This window comes from Neolamprologus brichardi, chromosome 5 (assembly GCF_056152115.1).
Source record: "Neolamprologus brichardi isolate AB-2024 chromosome 5, ASM5615211v1, whole genome shotgun sequence".
NCBI classification, from domain to species: domain Eukaryota; kingdom Metazoa; phylum Chordata; class Actinopteri; order Cichliformes; family Cichlidae; genus Neolamprologus; species Neolamprologus brichardi.
The window spans coordinates 20,439,030-20,462,914 of NC_142108.1; the positions used below are offsets into that span (position 1 = coordinate 20,439,030).

General features: G+C 39.5%; 1 protein-coding gene across 1 annotated transcript in view; it reads left to right on the forward strand.

Annotated features, from left to right (window-relative positions):
* Nucleotides 1-23,885, forward strand: part of ca16b (carbonic anhydrase XVI b) — a 114,578-nt gene that overhangs the window by 36,342 nt on the left and 54,351 nt on the right. The window contains exon 3 of the mRNA XM_006783103.3: nucleotides 19,155-19,334. Within this exon, the coding sequence (XP_006783166.1) occupies nucleotides 19,155-19,334 (180 nt within the window). The remainder of the gene's footprint in view (nucleotides 1-19,154; nucleotides 19,335-23,885) is intronic.

The following is a 23,885-nucleotide window of genomic DNA, read 5'->3' on the forward strand; positions in this document are numbered from 1 at the left end:
TAGCACTGCTTCCAGTTCGCTGACTTTCCCTGGCTTGTTAGATTGTTTATGCCGCGCTACTACCTCTACTTTACTGAGTTACACTGATTTCTGTCTAGAGTCTAAATTATAAGGACACTTGCTGTGTAAACATGTAGCCATTGTTGTCCCTGCTTAGCTTGCAGAACAACTCCAAGAGTAATAGCTGCTGAGGATGTGAGCTGAGCACAGAGAGGGCTGTAGCTCAGAGTGGTTCAGTCCTTTTTTTAATACTGTATTTTCTGAGCTAATTGTGCCTGTGGGATGTGCGATATCTTGTTTTGTCTTCTTTTTTTTCTGTAATTAAAATGCATGTATGGGATTTTGGTGACTGGGTTAATGTCTGTAATTTTGCTTTATGAATTATAACTGCTCTTGTATTGCTGATTCAAGAAAACTAAATATAGTCCCTGAGAAGTGCTGCGATGAAATTCCAACAATCGGTATCGTTATCGTTCTGCAAACACAAAGACATTTATTTTAATTTAGGGTGACCCAGCTTCATATTCTCACGGTAGCAAGTAGGAGAAAAAAGAAGATCACTCAGGCCTGTTATCCTTTGTCTTGCAGAGTCTCATGACTGATTTAAGCTGGAGCTCGTATACCTGCGAGGGATAATAAATAATGTAGATGTATCATGAAATTATTGGAATAGAAGCTGTTCTTTGCATTCCAAAATGTGTGGTAGTCTAAACCTTTTGTGCAGTACCCAAACATCCTCTCTGATTTCCGCTTATTTTCAGTAGGTTTAAAGCTGAAAGGTGAAAATGATACTCCCGCGGTAAGTAGGGTTTATAAAAGGACCTTTGTTTGAATTGAGGAAAAAAAAAAATTCATATGTTGGAGGGGGAGCGAGTGGGCTAATGTCTACACTTTGCTGAGAATATAAATAAAGCCATTTATTTTCACACAATACATTTCGGGAAAAATTCCACTTTAAAAGCAGACTGCAAAGGACCAGTTTATCAGTCATCCACGGGAACACGAGCATCTTTAGTGCTATCCATTAGCCACTTTGCTGACGTCACCAATCTCGTATTAATTTGAGCGAGTTGGGACTCACAACAAGATGGACTTCTTATTGATCGCTTAATGCATGTATCTGTGAGGTGTAGTGGAGACGGAATAACTCGAGTCTGTGACGGGGAATAGAGAACTTGTTTTTCCAAACTCTTATTTTGCCTACAGCAACTTTATTTTGAAATGAACGTAGCTGGTTTTCAGCAGCGTTCTCTTCTCCCCGGGAATCAATTTTCTGCCTCTTTATGTGAGCGCCCGCCTCGTTTCTGTTCTTAAATTCCCCTCCCCATCCATCGCTCCTAATGCTGACCACATCTCAGTTCCGAGCAGCACTTTGCTTGTGGGTGCCGTGGGGTAGTAAGGAGGGGGAGACGTGGACTGGATTACGGCTTGATTTAAAATGGCTGCTCGCTGTGCTCAGCTTAACACTCGTCTTGGGATGTGGTCATGTGCAATCTTGGGAGTTTGTGGCCTAATTAGCGGTTTCGGGGTACCCAAGGCTAAAAAACTCCACTGTTGCTCTCTCATCTTCCCTCAGTTTTCATTTCTGCCACTTTTTTTCTCACCCTCCATCTCTGCATCTACTGACTGACACACTTGTAACTACACATGGACAGATTTTCTGCTCTGCTGAGCTTTAACTGAAAGGGCACTTGGAGAGAGCCTATCCTGTGCCAAGGCAAATGCCACATTTTGCAAATTTAAATAAAGTGGTCTGGATTCATACCAAAAACGTAATGAGTTGCTTAAGCCATGCTCCACAACCCCACCAAATTTCAGGAAATCTGGTGTGTTAGTTTTTACGAAGGCTTCCTGACAGACGCCAAGACAGTAAAACGCTGAAAACCCACCTCTGCCTAGGCTCTCGACCTGGCAAAGGAAAAATCCGGGCAAAGAATGACTGGATCCGTGTGAATAAGCTGAGAAAATAACGGTTCGGCTCTGTGGAGGCTTCTCCGTGCAGCGTGGAGGAGATGAAAACGTGTGTTTAGTTCAGGTCAAACTTTACCGGAGCAAATCGAAAAGATAATTTGGCTAAAAGTGATGTTTACCTGTGCCAAGAAGGTCTTAGAGATGGCCCACCGCTGTCTGTTTTGCTCTGTTACCTAAATATCTTGCAATAATGGCCGAGTTCGCTCGGAGTTTGCTGGATGTGTCTCTTTAGGGAGTTCATGAACCAAAGAGGAAGGCGCTTATTAAAAGTGGAGACTTTGGGTGATTGTCTGGGGAAGGTCACAAACTTTGGCTATAACCAGCCATTCTACTGCATTCATTACCCAGACACTGAAGTAGCAACAGCAGCCTCGGAAAATGTTTAGGAAGTGTGGAGCGATTTAAGGCTTCTTTTTTTTGGCCTTGCTTCTTTCTAAACTAGTACAAAAAATTCTTGCCATTACTTAGAGTAACTGTCCTTTACTTTTCTCTTTCGTTTTGACCAGTGAAACTCCCGTGTTTTTGCACATTTATTATTTCTGTTAATACTGGTGGATTAACAGAAGAGGGCATAAGCCTGTAGGAGGTTGTTATACAAGGGTAAACAATGGATCTCAGTCCCAGGCAGCTTGTATACAAGTGATTCGCAGCGCTGATCTCCGCTGTGCGATTAAAGTCAAAATTCCTCACTGTCCTTTATGCTTTTCTCTTTTTCTTCCACAATCTGTATTGAAACTTTGACTAGTGTTAGAAACGAGTTTTGGTTTTTTTCCCGTACATTTTGCAACGACTCACACTGACTCTAACTGCCAGACATTTTCTGGTTTTCACACCGTAAAAATGGCACTGCATGACCAAAGGCTTAAAATAGGAGCTCTTACAAAATAATACAAGCTGGTGAAATATAATTCCAGATAACATGTCATCTGGAGTGGGGCACTGTGTGGGTGGAGATCTTTCACCTCCACCTGCAGACTGTGGCTAATGGTCTGCTTAGTCCTGACCTCATACTGTGGGGTCATCCCCGATGCACAGACAGGCAGGTAAGTGAGAGGTTTCTGCTTGTCTCACAACCTCTCTCCCCCTGAGAGGCGGCAGCCTCCTTATGCTTGTTCTGGTTTATCGCTGCACAGTGACCCACAGTCATCTCAGCCTCACACCATTTCATCCATGGAATTAGGACCCTGTGGCAGGCATCTACCAGCGCTCCCTCTGCAGTAAGAGTATGCAGGAATGATTATTTAGTGTTTGCTCTGAGGACCGTCACTAACATAAATGCATATAGCACAGATGGCGTGCCACATTAGCGTATCTATATACTTCAGCCTCAGTGCTTCATCTTCATCGCCATTTACTACTACTACTCCTGAAATGCTAATTATCCCTCAGTGTAATTTTGACTGTGATTTGAATACAATCACTCTCTCTTATATTAAAACGTCCATCACACGCAGCTGCAGGGCATTTATGAGTGCTGAGGTTAGCGTCTGCGTTTCCCAGAGTTGGCTGATATGGAACAGTTGCCCTTGGACAAAGCAGAGTAATGTAGCATCACTAATCAGTGTTTCACTTTGCAGCTCTACAGAGGAGATCTGCGTTCTGCTCAACAGAGTGCTCACCACCCTCTCCTGTTTACAATTAGCAGGAGGCTTCCTTACAGTGATGCAGTGTTGGATTGCTTTCAGTGTGCACTGATACACAGAGGGCAAAACCCAGAGAGAAAACACTTGGTCTTTGTGTGGGGAAAAAAAACAACTTAAATGTGCAGGAAAAACAACCATAAAGTGAAGAGGAAAAGGCTTTTAATCATTCGGTTTATTTATTTTAGTTATGCGCTGCCCTACTCTCTCAAACCTACTCATTATCCAGGCAATCATAAGGCTTGTAATCCTTAGCTAAATGACGTAAATTAGCTGGAAGCGTGTTATAAGAAATCTACATAAAGTATGGTACTTCCAAATTCACAATTCGCAGTAAATTTATAATAAAAAAAGCTAAACTCATTTAAATTGCATAGCTAGATGTATAAATACCCCGGAGCTAGAAACGCTGTCAACCTTTCCAGCACAGTTCTTTACAATACGGCATTTAAGCAACTTTTTTTTTTTTTTTTTTTTTTTGCGCCCAGATTATGTTGCTGGTCAGTTTTTAACACCTACGTTAAATTATACACATGAACCTTTGTAAAGCTTGTCATAATGTTGACAATATATATTTTCCCCCCATTTATCTCCTGTTTTGATGAGGTGAATGCACAAGAATAATGAGCATGTCTCTTCTTGGATATATGCTCTTTTAAAAAATGCATTATTTTATATAGGCACACAGGAGGTTTAATTCTATGTGTATTTCACAATAAAGCGTCTATCTGGACTTGATGTTACATGTTACACTCATAGGTGTTTGGTACAATGCCTTTTACACTTTTTTTTTTTTTATACAACAAATATTTAAGCAACAAAACAAAAATTGAAACTGAATTAACTTCAGTAGCCAATAAACAAAGCATGAGTTTCTGTCATGTCTCCTTGCATTTAACAATATATTGTCTTTATTACAACACAATATAGATGAATTCAAATTGCAATTTACAGTCAATAAATTACATAAAATGGACACTAATGCGTAAAAGACATTTCACCGATCTCCTCGCTAGTTGTGTTAGTTGTGTGTGTTGTGTAACGCTCACTTTATTCAAGAGTAGGGAAATGTAACCCAGAGTGAGTTTAATCGGCCTCAAGTGTGTAAATATGGACTGACTATTTTGGGAATTTTTCATGCTGGGGTTAAAGGTTAAGTTAAGTGTGCGGTGTAAATGCTAAGTTTGCAATGATTCATTGTCTTGCATCATCTTTTACTCACACCACACGCTGTAGCACAGCACATCTGAAATGTGTTTGAAGGTACTGTTCTCAGTATCTCCATGTGGCATGCCAACAAGCTTGAGTAATGCTTTTGTAATTAATTTTAAAAAAAAAAAGAAATCTAGTATAGTTGGTTACGTGCTGACCATCCACAGATTCTTTCGGAGTGACCAAAGCATTTGTTGGCTTGCTGGCTTTTGGCCAAATTAAAGGGGAAACTGTTAGAGCTTTTGAATTGTAAGGGAAGCTCTTCCTCGCGGGACAGAATGTATTTCTGTCCCTCTCATTCTTTACACAAGGTCCTGGAGATTATTTTTACAGACTAGGGGATGTTGTACTTATGCAGTGGCCAACACCCAAGAACAGGAAGCCACAGTTTCTATGAAAGCCCACGAGATGGAAGCAGATAGCGCCAAGGGAAAACAATATTTTGGCTGGAGCTCATTCTGGTGGCCAATTAGACCCCAATGCCTGTATGATTTAGCACTTCCTCTACCTGCTTTTATGTGTTTGGGGCTGCTGTGTGGAACACAATGACCTCTGATTAAAGATTGAGCTCAGGCTCTGAGACGGCTGTGGCGCCATTCTTATCAGATGCCTTCTTCTCAGAACTCAGCAAGACCACCTGAAATCAATGTGTGTATAGTCTCACACTGACACAGTGAGACAATGAGCATATTTAGATTTTGATTTGAATATTGTCAGTTTTGTAGAAAGCTTTTGTAGAAAGTTTCTCGGGCTCGTACCCTCGTTAACAGTCCTATTTTTTTTAAACCACATTATACTACAGAGAGAATATTTTTATACCTTTCTTTTCAATGTCATGCACCAGGTGAGATTGGTGTAATTGTAATTTTGTTGTGGTGCCATAATGACAGAGGTCTTGGATCTTGAATCGACTTTTGGGCTTCATGTAGGCGTCTAATGGACAATCTCGTTTTAATGCTTTGTGTTTATGTGGGGTTTTAAAAGTTATTTCTTTCTATTATTAGTTCTAAAAGGCAGATGAAACTCTAAACTCTGATCTAAATTACCTGAAAATGTATAATATAGTTAATAATTTGAAGCCTAATATCGCTGAACGATTCCGTAGATAAACATTGGAGGCCCTTTGTCTTTCAAAGCACTTAGTGGGGCACATTGTTTTATGGGCAGAGACGAATGCATTGTTTGTCTTTTCCTCCACCCTCTACTGCAGACGCGGGCTGGAGGCGAAGCTGAGGTCTTGAATGTTTGGGTGGAGTGAGGGGTATGAGGTCACGCTGCTAATTGCATAATGAGACGTGTCTGGGTTAAGATAATGCTTCAAAGAAACTTATGTAACCTAATAGCAGCACGGACTTAAATTTAGATGAAAACGTGCAGTTTTCCTTTACGGACGAGTTTACAGATGTCTTAATTTTGTTACTTCTGGAAAAACCGTGTCATTTTCTCAGCCATTAAGCCAATCGAATAAAATCTCCCGCTACTGCTCCTCCTCCTAACCTGCCTGCTCCGCAAACAGCCGAAGTCTCCGGATTTTAGTCACACAACACATGTTTTACTGCAAACACAAAGTGGCTCGCTTCAAGGTAAATGAGATTCCAGTGTCTAGCAGTGGTTGGGCCCTCAGTGTTACCTGTCAATTAGTGTCAGTTCCTTTAACATGTCACAGGATGCTAATGGCTCTTTACAAGAAAGCGGAATAAAAAGTACTCATCTGGCTAGGTTGTGTATAGACTTTTCCTAGGTTTTAATTCTCTTTTTGTAATGATCGGATCAATGTGAAATCATGTACGACACGAGTATTTTGTTCTTTATCGCAGAAAGGGGGTGGTGGAAATTTTTTTTTTGCCAGCTTAGTGACTTTCTTGAAAGGTCTATTGACTTACAAGACTCTCTCTCTTTTTTCCTGCCTACTCTTGTGAAGCTGTGGCTTTCTAGACTGTGACTAAAGGGACAGTAGCAGTAAATTCAGTAGACCAATTAAGGGCCAGTCAGTAACATTAATGTGCATTACTTCCAGTCACTGATCTTCAGTGTATGAGGAACCTTCTTACTTGGCTTGATTCTAAATGATTTAATTTGGCAAGTTACTTTTATAAGAGTGAGTTTATTCCAGTGTCAGCGCTGCCCTCAGAATCGCCGCTCTCCAACAGTAACTTTCCAATGGAAAAGGCAGATTGGCTGGACTTATGAACGGGCTTTCAAAGAGCCCATTCCTATCATAGTTCCATATTATGGGTTCATCACTTTCTAGCTTGTGATTATTACTTCCCTGGGGATAATGCGTTTGACCTGCACTTCTCTCTCTGGAACATTTGGTTTCAGTCCTGCTAATTGGATGCAGGGAAGCCCCCCGCAGGAGAAAAGCTTTTTCTTGACACAGGTTAACTTCATTGCGTTTTTTTTTTCTTTTTTTCTTTTCTTGTGATGACCATACTGCTTGATCCTTTTCGGATGAGCCAGCAAGCTTGTTCACATTTTAGAAAAGCTGACTGTTCTGAAGAAGGCAAAGCTTTTAAGAAGTCAAGCTAAACCCAAAGCACTCTGTGTCTAATTCAGTGGCAGAAAACTTGTTTGTGCTTGAGGACTGTACAAGAAATTAATTTGGCCTACAACCTCCATGGCAGATGGATAGCAGCAGAGGAAAGCCTTCGGTAGAGTCTGTTAGAGGCATAGTGGTGACTTTGGCTGTAGTTGTCGAGGATGATATATGAATGCTGATCTTCCAGACTTGGCAAGCAGCTACCATGTCGTACCAACCCAAGAAGCAGTCAGAGGAAAGCGTGTGATTGAAACTGAAAGGACAATCTCTTAATGAAACCTATGTCTTATCATGTCAGTCATCGCTAAATTCTAAAGCAACTGGCCTCCTGTTATTTTAAAAATGGGTCAGTATATGACCTGCAGCATAGATAAAAGGCAACTTCAAAATGAATCTTAAGCACTTGTATATGATGGCTAAGTTGGCCATGGATTAATGACCCGCTGGATCTAATGTTTCATTGGATGTTGTTTTTTTTTCTTGCTAAAATTCCAAATGATGGCAAAACAATTACTGGCTACAGGATCATATGTACCCCAAGTCCATTTGCTGTTCTGCTACAATAACCAGGAAATAGTTCTTTTTGTAATGCGATGCACAAATGTCTGCATCACATTACAAATCACATTACCACCACCCAATGAAAGGTTTATGCCACAGCTGTACTAGTAAAGAGCAAAATCATTGTTTATGGTTTGGTACTGGTTAGACAATGAGTGTGTGAGCTTATTCACGAATTTTCCAATTTACTGTTTTCCAAAAAGCAGCAAAAAAGTAAAGCACATTATTATATTTCTGATCGAGATGCCAAATCGGTTACTTGTATTCATGAACAGAAAAGTTTTAATTGTCGAATGTTATGCTTGATTCATGTCTTACTTTCCAGAAAAGTCCAGTCTGATGGCTTACATTTTGTTATTAAAAATATGAATTGAGTTTAGTGAATTGTGTAATTTTAAGTTTTTTTTGTTTTTTTTAAAAAAGTTTTTCACAAATTGGAAAAAATGTTTTCATGACCCAGTGGGCTGATATTTTGTTTAACACGGTATTTTTCAATTTCAAGTGCTAACTTTTGTAATGTGTCCAAGCATGTCTTGATGCATGCTCAATCATCAAAGTAAGGAAATTCCAAAAAGTTGATATTGTTCATTTTGTAGCGTTTTCAGTAGGAAATGCATTTTGTCACACATCCAAGTTAACTCTTCAGTCTCAGCTGACTTGATTACAAATTTTTCTAGCTTTGGTCTTAAGGCAGGGTTGGTAGGCAGCTCAAAACGCCACGTTCAGAATGTGTCTTGTATGACGTTTCATCTTCCTTCACTCATGTTCCAATTAGTGAAGCAGTGCAGTCCATAACAGATTACAGGATGACCCCACCCTAAGCACTGACTAAGTGTGTCTGCTCTTGGAACGGTCTTCAATGTACATATTTTACTTTCAAGGGTCAGTACTGCAGGCAGAAATGTGTGTGTGGGTGTGTCATGTGTTCCCAAGTTTAACCCATTGTGGGCAGTTTGTATGTGGAGGAAGTGAAAAAGTGGGCTCTGTTATCATAACCTGGAACACCACTGAGCCATTGGTTAAGGTATGTGGATGACACCACAGAGCAGGCACGATTCCCACAAAGAGCAGGGCGATATGACCAAAAATATTTATCACGATATACATTTGAAAATTTGCGATAACGATATAACTGACTATATAATTAACACTAGACAAAATACTTTACAACTCCACAACTTTGTTAGTGCTGTTTTTTATGTGCATTAAAGTTATATAAAAATTTAACAGTGCAAATGCAAATTCCTTGTTGACAGTTTAACCAAAAGGCATTTCCAGTGGAAATTGGCCAACATATCCTCAGCATAACCATGTATAATATCCACAAAACTTAAAAAGAGGTTATACACACGCAATACAGTAATATTATGTTGAAGCACAGTACGTATCACTCCGCGAGGCTCCTGCCTACGATAGCCGCAATGCTCCGACAATCCATCAAGCGGTGCGGGTTCGTAGCTTAGCAAAGTCGTACTAAAACATTTGACAGATTTTCGAGCACCGTGTACGACATAAAATCGTTTCGAGGTCAGTAAACACAACCAGAATTGATACATAAGGCACACGGGATTATAAGGGGCACTGTCGATTTTCAGAAAAATCAAAGGATTGATTTTAAGTGTGCCGTATTTTCCAAACAACACTGTAATAACGACGGCCCGCTAGCATGCTCTACCAAAAATAGTGCTTTGTTGTGTATCTGATGGACGAAAGCCAAACCAGTTCAACACCACTGAAGTTGCAGCATTTTTACAAACCAATTCTGGTTCATCAGTTTCATTCAACAATCCGCTTTCGCCCTTCTCATTCTCCGTCGCCGCCATGGTTTTTCCGTCATGTGCGTATGAAAACAAAGGCAGTGCGCGTTTTACCCATATTCTATCGCGATATTTCATTTTCTTATTGTTGCCCAACATTATACCGGTATTACCGTGAACGGTATGATATGGCCCAGCCCTATTCCCACAGACACAGCAGTCAGGGAACAGAGTAACATCATATCAAAAAATGCCCTGAATAAATGTGGTTATCCCAGTTGGACATTTGTCAAAGCTGGAAAGGCATCTAAAGAATGCTCCAGGCAATCCAGCAGAGAAGGACAACCGCTGCCTAAGCGAAAACCTTTAGTGTGATCCCTTATGTGTGGGAGTGCTGGAACAACTGAGACACATTTTCTAAAAACACCACATCTCTGCGGCTTTCAAACCCCAAAACATGCTACACCAAAAATTGTTGAACTCCAAGGATCGGGTCTCCCGATACAAACGGAGTAATACAGTGTACGCGGTTAAGTGCCAGGAGGATTGCTGTGAATTATACATCGGGGAAACCAAACAACCTCTGGCTAAGAGGATGGTGGAGCACAGAAGAGCTACCTTATCAGTCCAGGACTCCGCAGTCTTATTACACCTAATGTCCAGTGGCCACTCTTTCAGGATGGAGATATCCTGGATAGGGAGGATCACTGGTTTGAGCTGGGAGTCAAGGAAGCCATTAACTGAGGAGGGGGCCTAAGGGTACATCTTTTACCATTTTACAATGCTGTGATTGCAACTATTTCCTAACATTCTATGAATGGCACTCTGGGCCATTGATCAGTGGTCGTGACAATTTGCATATTAATGATCATAAAATTGAATTCAGCTCATTGTTAGTCAGTGGTGCTAGTTTTTGGTCGTTATGTTAAAGTACTGTTTATAAGGTTGGGGAAACCTGCAGTCACCTGAAACTGAGTAAGTCATTTGAATGAGTGATGAAATATTTCTCTCACAGAGGGAAAAAATGTTTACAGTGTCTGTTAGTTGAATATTTTCAAATGCTTTCTAAGGGGTAGCAGCACAATTTAACTTTGTCTTATCTGCTAAAATGCATTTCTACAGTAAATTAGATCATTTTAAGCCTGTAAGTTGTTACTTTTACAGTGTTATTGTTAAAATGTAAATCTGTTTAACATGGAAACCAAGTATAGAGTTGAATGAATTATTTATGCCGGCACATACAGCAATTGAATTTGGTTTATTTCATAATAAAGCTTCTATTACAAGTAAATGTTACATTTCACATTACCAAACCTGGTATGATTTAATCTGTAATAAAAAATGTAATTGCTTGCTTGATTTACTTTTATTTGCTTTTTGATGACTTTTTTCTTTCTTTTGACAAGCTTGAAAAAAAAATCCTCCTCTGTAGCGTCTGCAGAATCTTAACATTTGATCATTTAAAATTCAGATTAAAATAACGCAGCCCCGTGATGTTCAATTACCAGTTGCAAATGTTGTTGTTGCACTAATCTGTTATAAAACGACTCAACTTTTATTTTTGTTTTTTACATAGAGATCTTCAGAATCTGCATGTACCAACATGTACAACTATCACCTGCATTAAATACGGTGCATATAAATAAGGCTGTTCGATATAATTATATATATTGGATGACAATATAAAAACGTCTATCGTTTCATTTTACGCTATCGTTTGTTTCGTGGTGTCGTAAAATAAACTGTTTACAGAAATATTTTTTCACCGTTTTGATGGTCACTGTAGTAGCTATATTAATTTCTCTTTTTCTCTTTTATTTAATATAACCACACTACGGACGGACAAGCGCGTGTTTTATGTGTTGTCGTTAGCAACAATGACAGTAAAACCATCGCGTGGCTCTGCTGTCCGCTTGTTTGTTTTCCACGTAAACCTTTCACAATAAAGCTCAAGATCCTATTGAGACTTTTCAAAATAAACTGAGTCACGTGAAAGAGTATGCAGAGAGTTTACGGATGAGAAGAAAAAAACAGAGCCGTCAGGTGCTAAAAAATAAACCTCAAACTTTGAAAGAAAATGGTGGCCGTTACAACTTGTGTCTAAAAATGTCTCGTTTCATGCATCGGTTAAAACACTCGAATCCAGGTAAAGGACGCCCAGCTGGAAAAACTTCACGGAAGTCGAGCTGCCCGAGATTCACAGAATTGACAGAAAATGTTACATTTTTGTGATTTATATCGTTGTCAGGACAATAAATGTCTTGTATCGGGATATGAGATTTTTGTCATATCGCACAGCCCTACATATAAACGCAAGATAAAAATCTGGTGATCATTTGTGAAAATGTAAACTAAAGTTTAAAGATGCATGCTTTGTTGGTGATTCTTTTTTCCCCCTTCTTCCTGGAGGCCCAATTGTTGCCATATTGTATTAGCTTTCTGAGGCTTTCTAATCCTCCTAGTTGAGCCAGTGCCACTACAGTACTGTGAACAGAGACATTTTTGGTGTACTTGCTTTCCTCTACCTCTTTGCTCATCACAGAATTGACAAGGTCAAGCAAATGCACATTTAATTTGGCGAAGTGTAACTGAAGACTCACTCATGCTTCACCCTCTACGTACCCCCACAGTGACCCCCAGACACCTTTTTTTTTTCTTCATTCTCGCCAACTGCACTGATATACAAGTACTAGATCTCACTAAGAAGTGGATATTGGTTGAGAACGCTGAGAAAAATGTTTTAAAAGTGGGTAGGCCAACTGCAATTATTTTCTTGTTTTGCAATTCCTGGGTTGACTGTTCTTATTCACGAATTTGTTCACTTTTCTTTGAAGCATCCCGACACCCACTGAGGGCATTATGGTTTGTACCTTCATGGTTCACTGATAATTGAGTCGTCTTATGCAGATAAGCCAGTAAAGGATTCTGACAAGAAACTCCTTTTGAGAGTACAGGAAATAGAAATCTTAATTGTTGCAACTAATGATTCACTTTCATAAACACCTTTCCAGTTACCTGAAAGTTTCCATTATATGTCTGGGTAAGACATCTGTGGATGTGTTGAAACTTCTACCAGTTTTTATTCATTACATTTCTCTTGTTGAACACCAGCAAAAAGGACTCTGTTTCTGCTTGAAATGTTGTTTCACTGTGGTGTAACATTGGTAGTTTTGGCAGCATGACCCCATTTAGACTGGAACAGTCAGTCACCAAAATTGGCTGCCCCAGTTTTGCCAGAATGAGTTTCCTCACTTTGATTGTAGTTGCATGCTGTCTGATACAGTTTCAAATGTATTCAGACTCATTTGCAATCAGAGCTTTATGGTAGATATTCCCCTCTGTTCTCTTTCTTTCAAAGAAGCCTCTTGTGTTTTACAATGATACCAAAATCCCACATTGCATAGAAAATAAAGGTGTTAGGCCGAGCCCCACTGTAGCGAATCCAAGAAATGACAATGAACTGTAGACCGTTCCTGGCAGCTTATAGTTGGTGCAGTGGGAGTTTGTATCTTAATTGCTAAACACTCACAATCAGCATCATTCAGTAAACTGAATGAACAGTTTTTTTGCCCCCCGCCCTACCCTCAGTTGTTTCAGCTTTTGCTCTGAACTCGCTCTCTCTTTCCTTCATCACATCACATCCCAGCCATTAGGTCACAGAGCTGCCAGGAAGCATGTAAGGAGATCTGCCTGACACAGGGAAAGTGGAACAAAGGGATAAAGTCTGTCGGTTTGTTTTATGCAAAGGAGCTCCGGCTTAGCAGTTTACTGAAGATAGGACTGTAAAATGCACGTAGTGTGACAGACTAGTGCTTTTTACTTGCCGTGCCTAAAAGTTCATTTTTAATATAGAAACCCTTAAACGCTCTACATCCTCAGCGAAGGCCCCATCCAGGCTTCAAAAGCTATGTATAATTAGATTAACCTCACTGTGAATCAGTATCTTAATTTGAAGGTTAAAAAAACATGTATATATACATGAGCTGTGCTGATGACACCATTCTGTAAATGGCAATATTGAGGAAGTCCATTGGCTGGTCCATAACCTTTTAGGTATTTGGTAATGATATACTTTAATATGTTGCCAAAATAATCTAGTTTAATGTGTACACCATGTGCATGATTTTACTGTGTTGGGTCTAATCTCACACAGTACGATATTACATTAAACAGCGTTAATGTTACCACTCCATTATTTTGTGAGGGCACAAGAAAAAAAAAAGAAATCCTCCTTGGCAGCCGTTGTCTGATTAGCGACTCAGTCTGTTCCTTTGGCTTGTCTGAACATCATACAAGCCGTGAGCTCATCGCTTGTCTAACCTGGACATTTGATACTCCTGAGTGCTGCAGCATGTGCGGCTCCACCCTCTGGAGTGTTATCAGCATATTGAAACTGACAGCAGGAGCGTTGTTCGAAATGTTATCCGATGCGCCTGCATTCACTGAACAGATTAGGCAGCACACACATAGGATGATCTTCTTTTGCGCTTCTCCATCTATACAACCGCTGTGACCCTCCTTACTGCTGACACTATGCCTTCTATCTTCTGGCCATGTTTTGTTGTCAGTGGTACTCATGCATATGGACTGATCGGCGTAGATTTTTGCAAGTGCTAGTGTGCCAATTCTGGGAGGTCTGCCAGCCGGCATACAGCATGCGTGCTTTCACTGCAGGGGACAAAACGGAAATGACAAGGCAATCGCCATTCTGTCAGCATTGCCATGGTAGCACAGGCACGGCTGTTTATCCCAAGGTTAATGGGATGACGCCTGGAACTGAAAGTGCCAGATTGAGAGAAACATGTGCCTGTTTTACTTAAAAACAAGTAGATAGCAGAGAGCAGAGTCACATCACACAGAGCTAAGCCCGGAACAGCTCGGATTAACAAAAATGAGCAAAGAATGTTATAGGCCTCACCCATCTTACTTCTAGCGAAGATTGTAAGTAGCCCGATGAAGGCTTGATTACATAAAATCCATATTTAGAGGTGATGTTTTAGCAGTAAACCTGCATTTTAACCCATCAAAAAAAAGTCGGCATATAGACATTTTAGCATTAAACCTGCAGGAATAAAAATAGTTTTACCTTGGTGAAGCTTTTTCAGCATGTTTTGAGCTGATTGCTGTTCGGCTATTTATTCTTTCTTGTCAGAGGTTTTGTTTGCTGCTGTGTGCATTGAATTTTCTGAACCAAGATTACACCTTATAATAACCTATAATCATTAGTTAATTGTTAAGCAGTTATTGCATACAATATGCCCCTAAGAATGCAGTGTGTTGCAAATCCCTCAAAGACACCAAACTGCATAAATGACCTACTTGTCACTCATCACCATCTCTTTTCTTGCAAAGAATTAGAAATAGCTGACCAAATAAATTTTTTATTGATGATTTAGCTTCTACTTCCTTTCTTTCTTTTTCTTTTTCTTTTCTTTTTTTTTTTTTTTTTTTTTTTTACCATATGATCACATTTGTGAGCTTTTGTTTTGATACCACTGGGTATTTATTAATTTAGTATCTGCGCAGCATCTGAGCAGCATCGAGCTTATTCTGTAGAACTGAAGAACTTGATATTTCTAACTTGCAACTGGTCTTGAAAAGTCACACAACCATGCTTCTAATCACGCCTGCAGTTACCAGCTGAACTGCCATTTAGTTTCATTCTTTCCCCCTTCTTGAATCCCACGGCGAACTGTAAATGTGAGCGGTGATTCATAGCATTTGAACCATGCTGTGATTTTCCGTTTAAGCTGGAGATATTCCTGAGATAGGAGCTTTTACATAAGCGCAAGTCATTTATTTTTGTTTGTCAAATATATGCTCATAAAATCCAGCATACTCATTGAACTACCTGACGGCACAAAAGATTTTCAGTAGAATAAATGTGACATGTAGCATATTGCAGGAGCTCTTCTCACAGAGCCACGTACTCAGTGTAGTTGAAAATACCTATAGTGTGTAATGTTTCAGATAAATCATTTCACCGCATTTTGGAACCAGTACCTTTTTTTTAATTTCTTCACCTCAGCCTTATAGAGAGGCAAGGCTGCAATGAGAAAGGCTTAACCGCTAGGATTATAGTCATTCTGATGGATGGTGATGAGACAGATTAATCGACTGCTGTGTAACCCACACTTATCTGATTTTAGCGCTGCTCCTCCCTTTCTCTTCTTGAAAGACTGAATTATTTCTCTTGCAGTAAATGGGATGTAATGTTTGTTTCACTGGAAAATTAGCAAAAGATTACACAGTTTTACACTTCAAATGAAGGAAATCTGTGAAACAACAGTCAATCCAAATGTGCTAGTTTAATAACATTTACATCTGAACTTTGACTGAATATCATATTGCTTACCAACAATAATTCAAAGTTGTTTTTATATTCTGTGACTTACTCATTTTGAAATATGTTATCAAGGTCGGTGAAGCCTTGTGGATCTCAGCAGCATCTGAAATTTGTTGTGGTTTGAAACGATTCACTAAAGGGGGAGAACGGGAAAGCAAGAGAATGAGGGTTGAAATTGCCCACTGCAGAAACAGAGCAGTTTTTAGGGTGATGGATTTTTTTATTTAATTTTTTTTTATCTGTAGCTTTGCTAGCCCCCATAGCTCGCTTTGTCAGTTAGGGAAATGGTAAGCATTCAGAGCAGTTGGAGACATTTCAGACCGCTCTGCCAAAGAAAACATACATTTTCTGCAAACACAAATGAGACTGAAGCAAGTCGTAGCCAACTGTACGACTACCTCAAATGTGTACTTGTGTAATTGTGTGTGTAATGTGTAATTTTATCAGCAACATTGGTAACCAAACAAATTTTCAATCTGAAAACCATTTATAATTACACCTCTGCAGACAACCACAGTTAATTCTAAAATCAAACAGCCAAGATGTGATTGAACTGTAGATTTTCAGCTTTAACTTAGGAGGTTTAAACAAAATATTGCTGTAACTATTTAGAAATTGCACGGTACAATTTTCATACATTTCCATTTCCGGCAGCTTAAATGGACAAAATTACACATTTTAAATGTAGGAATTGTTTTAATACTTGAATGAAAATTCTTAGCTTTCAGTGACTGACATCTAGAACCTCCTTGAGATGCTCTGTCAGGCTTTCACTGCAGTCACCTTCAGTCGATGGTTGTTTGAACATCTCTCTGCCTTCAACTTGTCTTCACTAACTGAAAAGCGAGCTCTGTTGGGTTGACTTGGCTGCTGAAGAATATCATGACTTTTTTTTATGCACAGAGAAGCTCTTGGGTTGGTTTTGCAGTGTCCTTTGGGTCTTATCCATTTACCCCGTGAAGCTCTGTCCAATCAGTTTTTGTAGCTTTTGGATGAATCTGAGCAGAGAGCATAGCCTGTACACTTCAGAATTCATCCTTCTACTTCTGTTAACAGACTGGTTTTGTTGGCAGTCATGCATGCCAGTGCCATAACATTGCCTCCAATATGATTGACAGATTGATGTGTTATGCTTTCAATCATGAGCTGTTCCTTTCCTTCTCCATTCTTTTCTCTTCCTATCATTCTGACAGAAGCTACAAGTTGTCTAAGTCTAATCTGTCCTTCCTGTTCTTGAATGTAACCAGTGGTTTGCACCTTCTTGGAAATGATTGTTAGAATTTTGAACGAGATTACCTACTTGAAAGGTTGTCTTGATTTAGATTGAGTTAGATGGATATTCTTTAACCAGTGAAAGAATTTTTTGATTCTAAGCATTAGAATTTTTTTTTCTTTTTTTTTAAAAAATGAAGCAATATGAGAATCCAACTGCTTTGTGATCCCGAGGATGTTTTTGCTGTGGTTGCTGTATAAAATCACTTTGAATTGCTAGATATTTGGTGGTTTGCCTTAGTAACAAGCAGCTTTTTACATTATAGGAAGCAGTTGTTTCATTGTTGATGGGAAATTTAATAATTACAGAACTTTCATTTAAAAATGAGCTTTTTTAAAAAAAAAAATGGTCTTGATACACTTTCCATTTAGATAGCAAGGTAGTAACTACCTTAAAATACAAGTTAAACATGATAAGGGAAAAATTTACATTTTTACACAAAGGCTTAACAAACTTCTGTGTACGTAACAATGTATTGCGTCATGGTCGACATTTGCTCCACTTTTATGCAAATCCTTTCGGGATTTATGATTGGCAAGCAGCTTTGACTTGCTTCATAGTATTACTGGTTTTTCATAATGGAGTCCTCTTTCATTATTATCATTTCATTATTTATGAAATATTAGGCTTGATATTGGTACAAATATATTGGTGAGTCTACAATCATGACTGATAAATATAATCCCGCTCTGTAGATGTACCCATTATTTAGAAGTGTAGCTCCAATCCATTTAAATATTTCACTATGATTCAGACCTTATTATTCTATACTCTTGTAGGTGGTCTTGTGAATTTGGTGGACAAATCAAAGATATTTCCTTGATTTTAGTGCACTTTTAAGAACCTGGCCCTTTTTATTTGAGCGATTAATAAAGCAACTTCCCTTTCTGGATCTGCACACACTTCAAGTGCATATTTGTCCTCTGGTCGATATGTTAAAACACTGATTATTTCCAAATAATCTTAAATGTCACACTATCATTTTAAGAGACTTGGGCACAGCCTCATTGGCTGCAAGGTATTTCAATGCAGCAAGCCCTAAAGCCACCCTTGATTCGGCGTCTTCTCATGAAGGGGAGTTCTTATATCTTTTTCATAAGCCTGTAGCAAAGTTGCCCTATGTCTGTGGGGAATGGGATCATGAATATTGTGTTAACCCAGAAAAGTTAAAATCCATGCATGCTTCCTTGTTCCCCTGATCCCCTCAGCTTTTGTTGTTGCATTGGCCAATTGTACCCGAGAAGAGATCAAGGGGACCCCTGTCGGTTGTGGATTATTCCTTTGTAGCGCCGCCACTGTAGGGGATAGAGGATTAGAAAAGTGCAGACAGTGGATGATGATGTTACAGGAAGTTCGTTTTCAGCACACACAGCAGATTAATGGTTAATCTGGAGTATTTTCTGTTGAATATGTTTAAATATTTGTTGTAGGTATTGTCTATTTTTTTTTTCTATATTTTGCTTTGTTTCAAGGATGGAAGGAGAGATGGGTGCCCATCAATTCTGTGCCCACTGTAGGCTCAATTTCAATTAGTGCAGCACGATGGGATTATGCTTCCTATTTATTTTCATATCATATACATAGACAATTAAGACTGGAATTGCCTTTACCCAGATGATGAATTTTCATAATGTTTACATGTTTTCCCTGCAGTGGGAGGGTGGGGTGCGAACAGATTTAGAAGGCACTGCAGCTCAGTGAATATAGCACAGAATCCTTATTGCTGCTGTTCCAGTAATATTGTCAGGGTTTCTATGTGTGTGTCAGAGCCAGTATTCTTAGACAGATGTGATTTCTAGGGGCTAGTCTGCATTGTGCATAATCATCATACATCTTGTGTCTTTTATTTCTGCAGGAAGCCATGGACCTCGAGGCTGGGCAGCCTTATACCCAGAATGTGCCGGAAACAACCAATCACCTGTGGACATTGCAGATGAACAAGCTCAGATTTCTCAGGAGTACCTGAAGCTGGAGCTTGACAAGTTCAACACAGAGTCCTCCAACCAGACCACGATGAAGAACACTGGAAAGACAGGTTTGCAGTAGAGAATTTGTTTATCCCTCATTCGAAAAGCAATGCAGCAGCAATACCAATCATCTTTAATTTCCACGACTGCTATTTTGAGACATGACATGTGATGGTTACACAGTCAGGGAAAAAATGATTTGAACCCCAGCTGATATTGTAAGTTTGCCCACTAACAAAGAAATGATCAGTCTATGATTTCAGATGTGGGTTTATTTAAACAATAACCATAAAATCCAGAAAAATGCATTTCAAAAAAGTTATAAATTAATTTGCATTTTCATGAATGAAATAAGTATTTGCAAAACATGCTGTAGTACTTGGTGGAAAAACAATTGTTGGTAATCATAGACGTCAGACCAGTCTTATAGTTGGTCACAAGTCTTGCACACATCTCAGGGGGGATTTTGTCCCACTCCTCTTTGCGGATCCTCTCCAGGTCATTAATGTTTCGTGGCGTGTTTGACAACTCGAACCGTCAGCCCCCTCCACAGATTTTTGATGGTATTTGATGGGGCAATGGTGGCTCAAGAGTTGTCAGTTTGTCTTGTAATCGAAAGGTTGCCGGTTCGAGCCCTGGCTCCGACAGTCTTGGTCGCCAGTGTCCGGAAGCCTCGCCTCTGTCAGTGCGCCCCAGGGTGGCTGTGGCCACAATGTAGCTTGCCATCACCAGTGTGTGAATGTGTGTGTGAATGAGTGGATGACTGAATGTAGTGTGAAACGCTTTGGGGTCCATAGGGACTAAGTAAAGCACTGTACAAATACAGGCCATTTACCATTTACCATATTAAGGTCTGGGGACTGACTTGGCCACTACAAGACCTTAATATGCTTCTTCTTGAGCCAATCTTTTGTTGCCTTGGCCGTGTGTCACTGTCATGGTGGAATACTGACCCACGACCCATTTACAATGCCTTGGCTGAGGGAAGGAGGTTCTCACTCAAGAGTTGACATGGCCCCATCCATTCTCTCTTTGATGCGGTGCAGTTGTCCTGTCCCCTTGGCAGAAAAACACCCCCAAAGCATAATGTTTCCACCTCCGTGTTTGATGGTGGGTAATGTGTTCTTGGAGTCATATGCAGCTTTCTTCCTCCTCCAAACACGGTAAGTTGAGTTGAGGCCAAAATAGCTTGATTTTGGTCTCATCTGACCACAGCAATTTCACCCAGTCCTCCTCTGAATCATCGAGATGTTCAGTGGAAAAGTTGAAACAGGCTTGTACATGTGCTTTGTTGAGCAGGGGGACTGTGCGGGCACTGCACGATTTCAGTCCTTCTCGGCGTAGTGTGTTGGTGACTATGGTCCCAGCAGCCTTGAGATCATTGACAAGTTCCTCCCAAGTAGTTCTGGCCTGGTTCCTCACCGTTCTCATTATCATTGAAATGTGTGAGATCTTGCGTGGAACTCCAGACTGAGGGAGATCGGCAGTTATTTTATGGTTCTTCCATCTGCGAATAATCGCGCCATCTGTTTTCACCTTCTCACCCAGCTGCTTTGTGATGGTCTTGTAGCCCATTCCAGCCTTGCGTTGGTTCACAATCTTGTTCCTGACATGCTTGGAATGCTCTCTGGCCTTGGCCATGGTGCAGAGTTTGGAATCTAGATAGAATGATTGCTTCTATGGACGGCTGTCTTTTATACAGGTAATGAGTTGCGAAGGCTCCCAATGTCAGATGTATAAAATACACCTGGGAGCCATAAATCTTGCTGATTGATCAAATACTTATTTTGTTCATGGAACTTTTTGAAATGCATTTTTCTGGATTTTTTTTGGGGGGGTTATTGTTCCTGTCTCTCACTGTTCAAATAAACCTTCCATTTAAATTCTAGACTGACTTACAAAATCAGCTGGAGTTGAAATAATTGAATCCCTAACTATATACAGTGGCTTGCAGATTTTGGTACCCTTGGTTAAAATTTCTCTTCCCGTGAATACACAAAGTGAGTAATAGATGACCTGATTTTCAAACCAGATACATTTCTTTGATAATTTGGGCAGGATTATTTAATCATTTCCATCATCTACTGTTCAAAATAGAGGAGAAACACGAACCTGAAGCATAAGACTGAGCACGGTCAGCTCTTAGTAACACCCCTTCTGGCAAGTATAGTAGTTTGTAAACACATTTTTCAGCCAGCTTAGAGTCTTTCATTTTAGGTGTGCTTTTTCAACCCTTTTCTTTACAAAAGTTCTGTGAGAGTCTTTGACCATCTTTTCTTTTATGATCCACAGTTGGGGTGGCTGTCAGGGCCTGTGCTTCTTGAGATACTCCACTGCGGATTTTAAAGTGTGTTTAGGATCATTATCCTGTTGTAGAAGCCATTCTCTTTCCTACTACAGCATCTATACAGATGGTCTCGTGTTTGCTTGCAGAATTTGCTGGTATTTCATTGAATCCATTCTTCTCTCTACCACCGAAATGTTTCCCGTGCCACTGGCTGAAACACAAGCCAAAAGTATGATCGATCTATCCCCTTGCTTAGCAGTTGCTACTGTAGTGCATTTTTTTTAATGAAATCCTGCACAAAACAGCTTTGCTTATTGCAGCCTCAAAATGATTTTTTTTAACTTTTCCAGTCCACAGAACTCGTCTCTAAAATGCTTGTTTAGCTGTTTATTTGCAGATTTCCAAAGCTGACTTTTCTGATAATGATGCATGACATTTCCATAAAGCTCACATTCTTATAGCAGTTCTTTCTGGGGGAAAAAAAAAAGTTTTCTGAACTTATATTGACCCTACGGTTCCTGTTCACTGCTATTTCTTAATTATATCATGAACTGAGGAAGTGGCTACATGAAAACTCTTTGTTTCTTTCCTTCTCCTGCTTTGTGGAGGATTTTAGCTTTTAGCATACTAAAACACTGCTTGGAGGAGCCAATTGCTTCTGATTGTTGGGACAAGGTTTGAAGAGTCGCTGTATAGTTAAAGCTTTGATATTTAAATCACCTGGCCTTTCCTAAGGATGATTGTGAAAAAGCCATATCCCTAAAAAGCTAATTTATCTCCGAGACCTTGATAAAAGATATCGGAGAGCTCAAATCTCTCAGGGTGTAGAGACGGTTATGTGGGGCTCTATTTTTTTTCTCTCCCGTGCTTAAAAAAATGCAAATTATCTTTTACTTTACAGTATGTGGAAATCATTCATCTTCTACTCACTTAACTCTTTACAGTAACGGGAATTACTGACCAGGGAAACCCCGAGTTTTCCATGCTACAGTTATATTATACAACATGACTTAAGATTGCTTTAATGTGTTTTACCTGTAGTTGTTTATGACCATTGGGGGTAATGCTACACTCATACAGCAGGAAAATCCTCATCTGGAAATATGGGACTCTGATTTGCAGGATCATTGTAATCATGTAGCTTCACTTTGCATGCAATCACTAGATTAGTCAAAATGTGGTCATTATGTCTAGAAACTGCATTAAAATATAATTTCACTGATGTGATGCAAGACTGAAGTTATCCAATATGATATCAAAATGTAAATCTTTGAGTGATTTAAAAAATTGCATATGTACATGTTAAACACGGGAGTTTAAGCATGTGGATTTCAGAGATTTTATACTTGAAATGTCAAATTTCAAACCACAGCAGCACAAACACTGAAATTACACTCAGTAGTATCTGCCAAGATTTCTGTACATCTATCAGTGGATCCAGAGATTTCTTTGTTATTGGCTCTACTGTCCTCCTCCTCTGCTCTGCTCATTCTCTTTGTGTTCAGTGCCTTGTTTACAGATGCATTTTGAAGTTTACTTGTTGACTGCTACTTCAAACCGTGAACTTAATTTTTTTTTATCCCCCCACTGAGCAAATCCGTGGACCACTGGTGTGAAAACCTTGACCCTAATTGATCTCTGCGCTTTTGGCACGGTTCCTCTCTGCGAGTAATGTCATCCTTTGCATTTGATCATAATGAGAGTTTTTAGCCTCCATGACAACCAAGGCCACTGACACAGCCGAGCAGTGCTGCGGGGTGCTTATTTACAAAAATGGAACTAACACGGCTGGGTGCAATTTTTGGACGTTTACAGTACAAAGGGAATTTTGCATTTACTACTGTCCAAATCAGGAAAATGAAACTATACTGCCACAGAATATTACAGTGTAAAAGCTAGTTAGATGAGGTCTACTTAATTATTTTTAGCAAATTCATGTCATTGTCTCATGAAATTTGATTTAATCAGTTTCACTTGAATGGAGGTTTTTGGATTTTTAGTGAGAGGACAGGTTGACTTGACTGATGAATTACTGAAAATATATGAAATATAGATATAGTACTATGCCAGCATCTAAAGCCACTCATTTCTTTATATTTTGTTTTCAAGGCACCACACTCTTGTATTATTTATTAATTTTTTTTAAATAGTCTCATCAATAGACTTTCTGAAGGTCTTTGAAAAGATAGTCAAGTTCCAAAGAAAAAGTTTCACTCATTTTCAGTAGAGTCCTTGTTCCTGACCATATTAAGAGGACTGTGGGTTTTTTTTCTTCTTTTTTTTGTTTGTTAAGCCACTTAACAGTGACCCATGAAACACTCAAACATAAAAC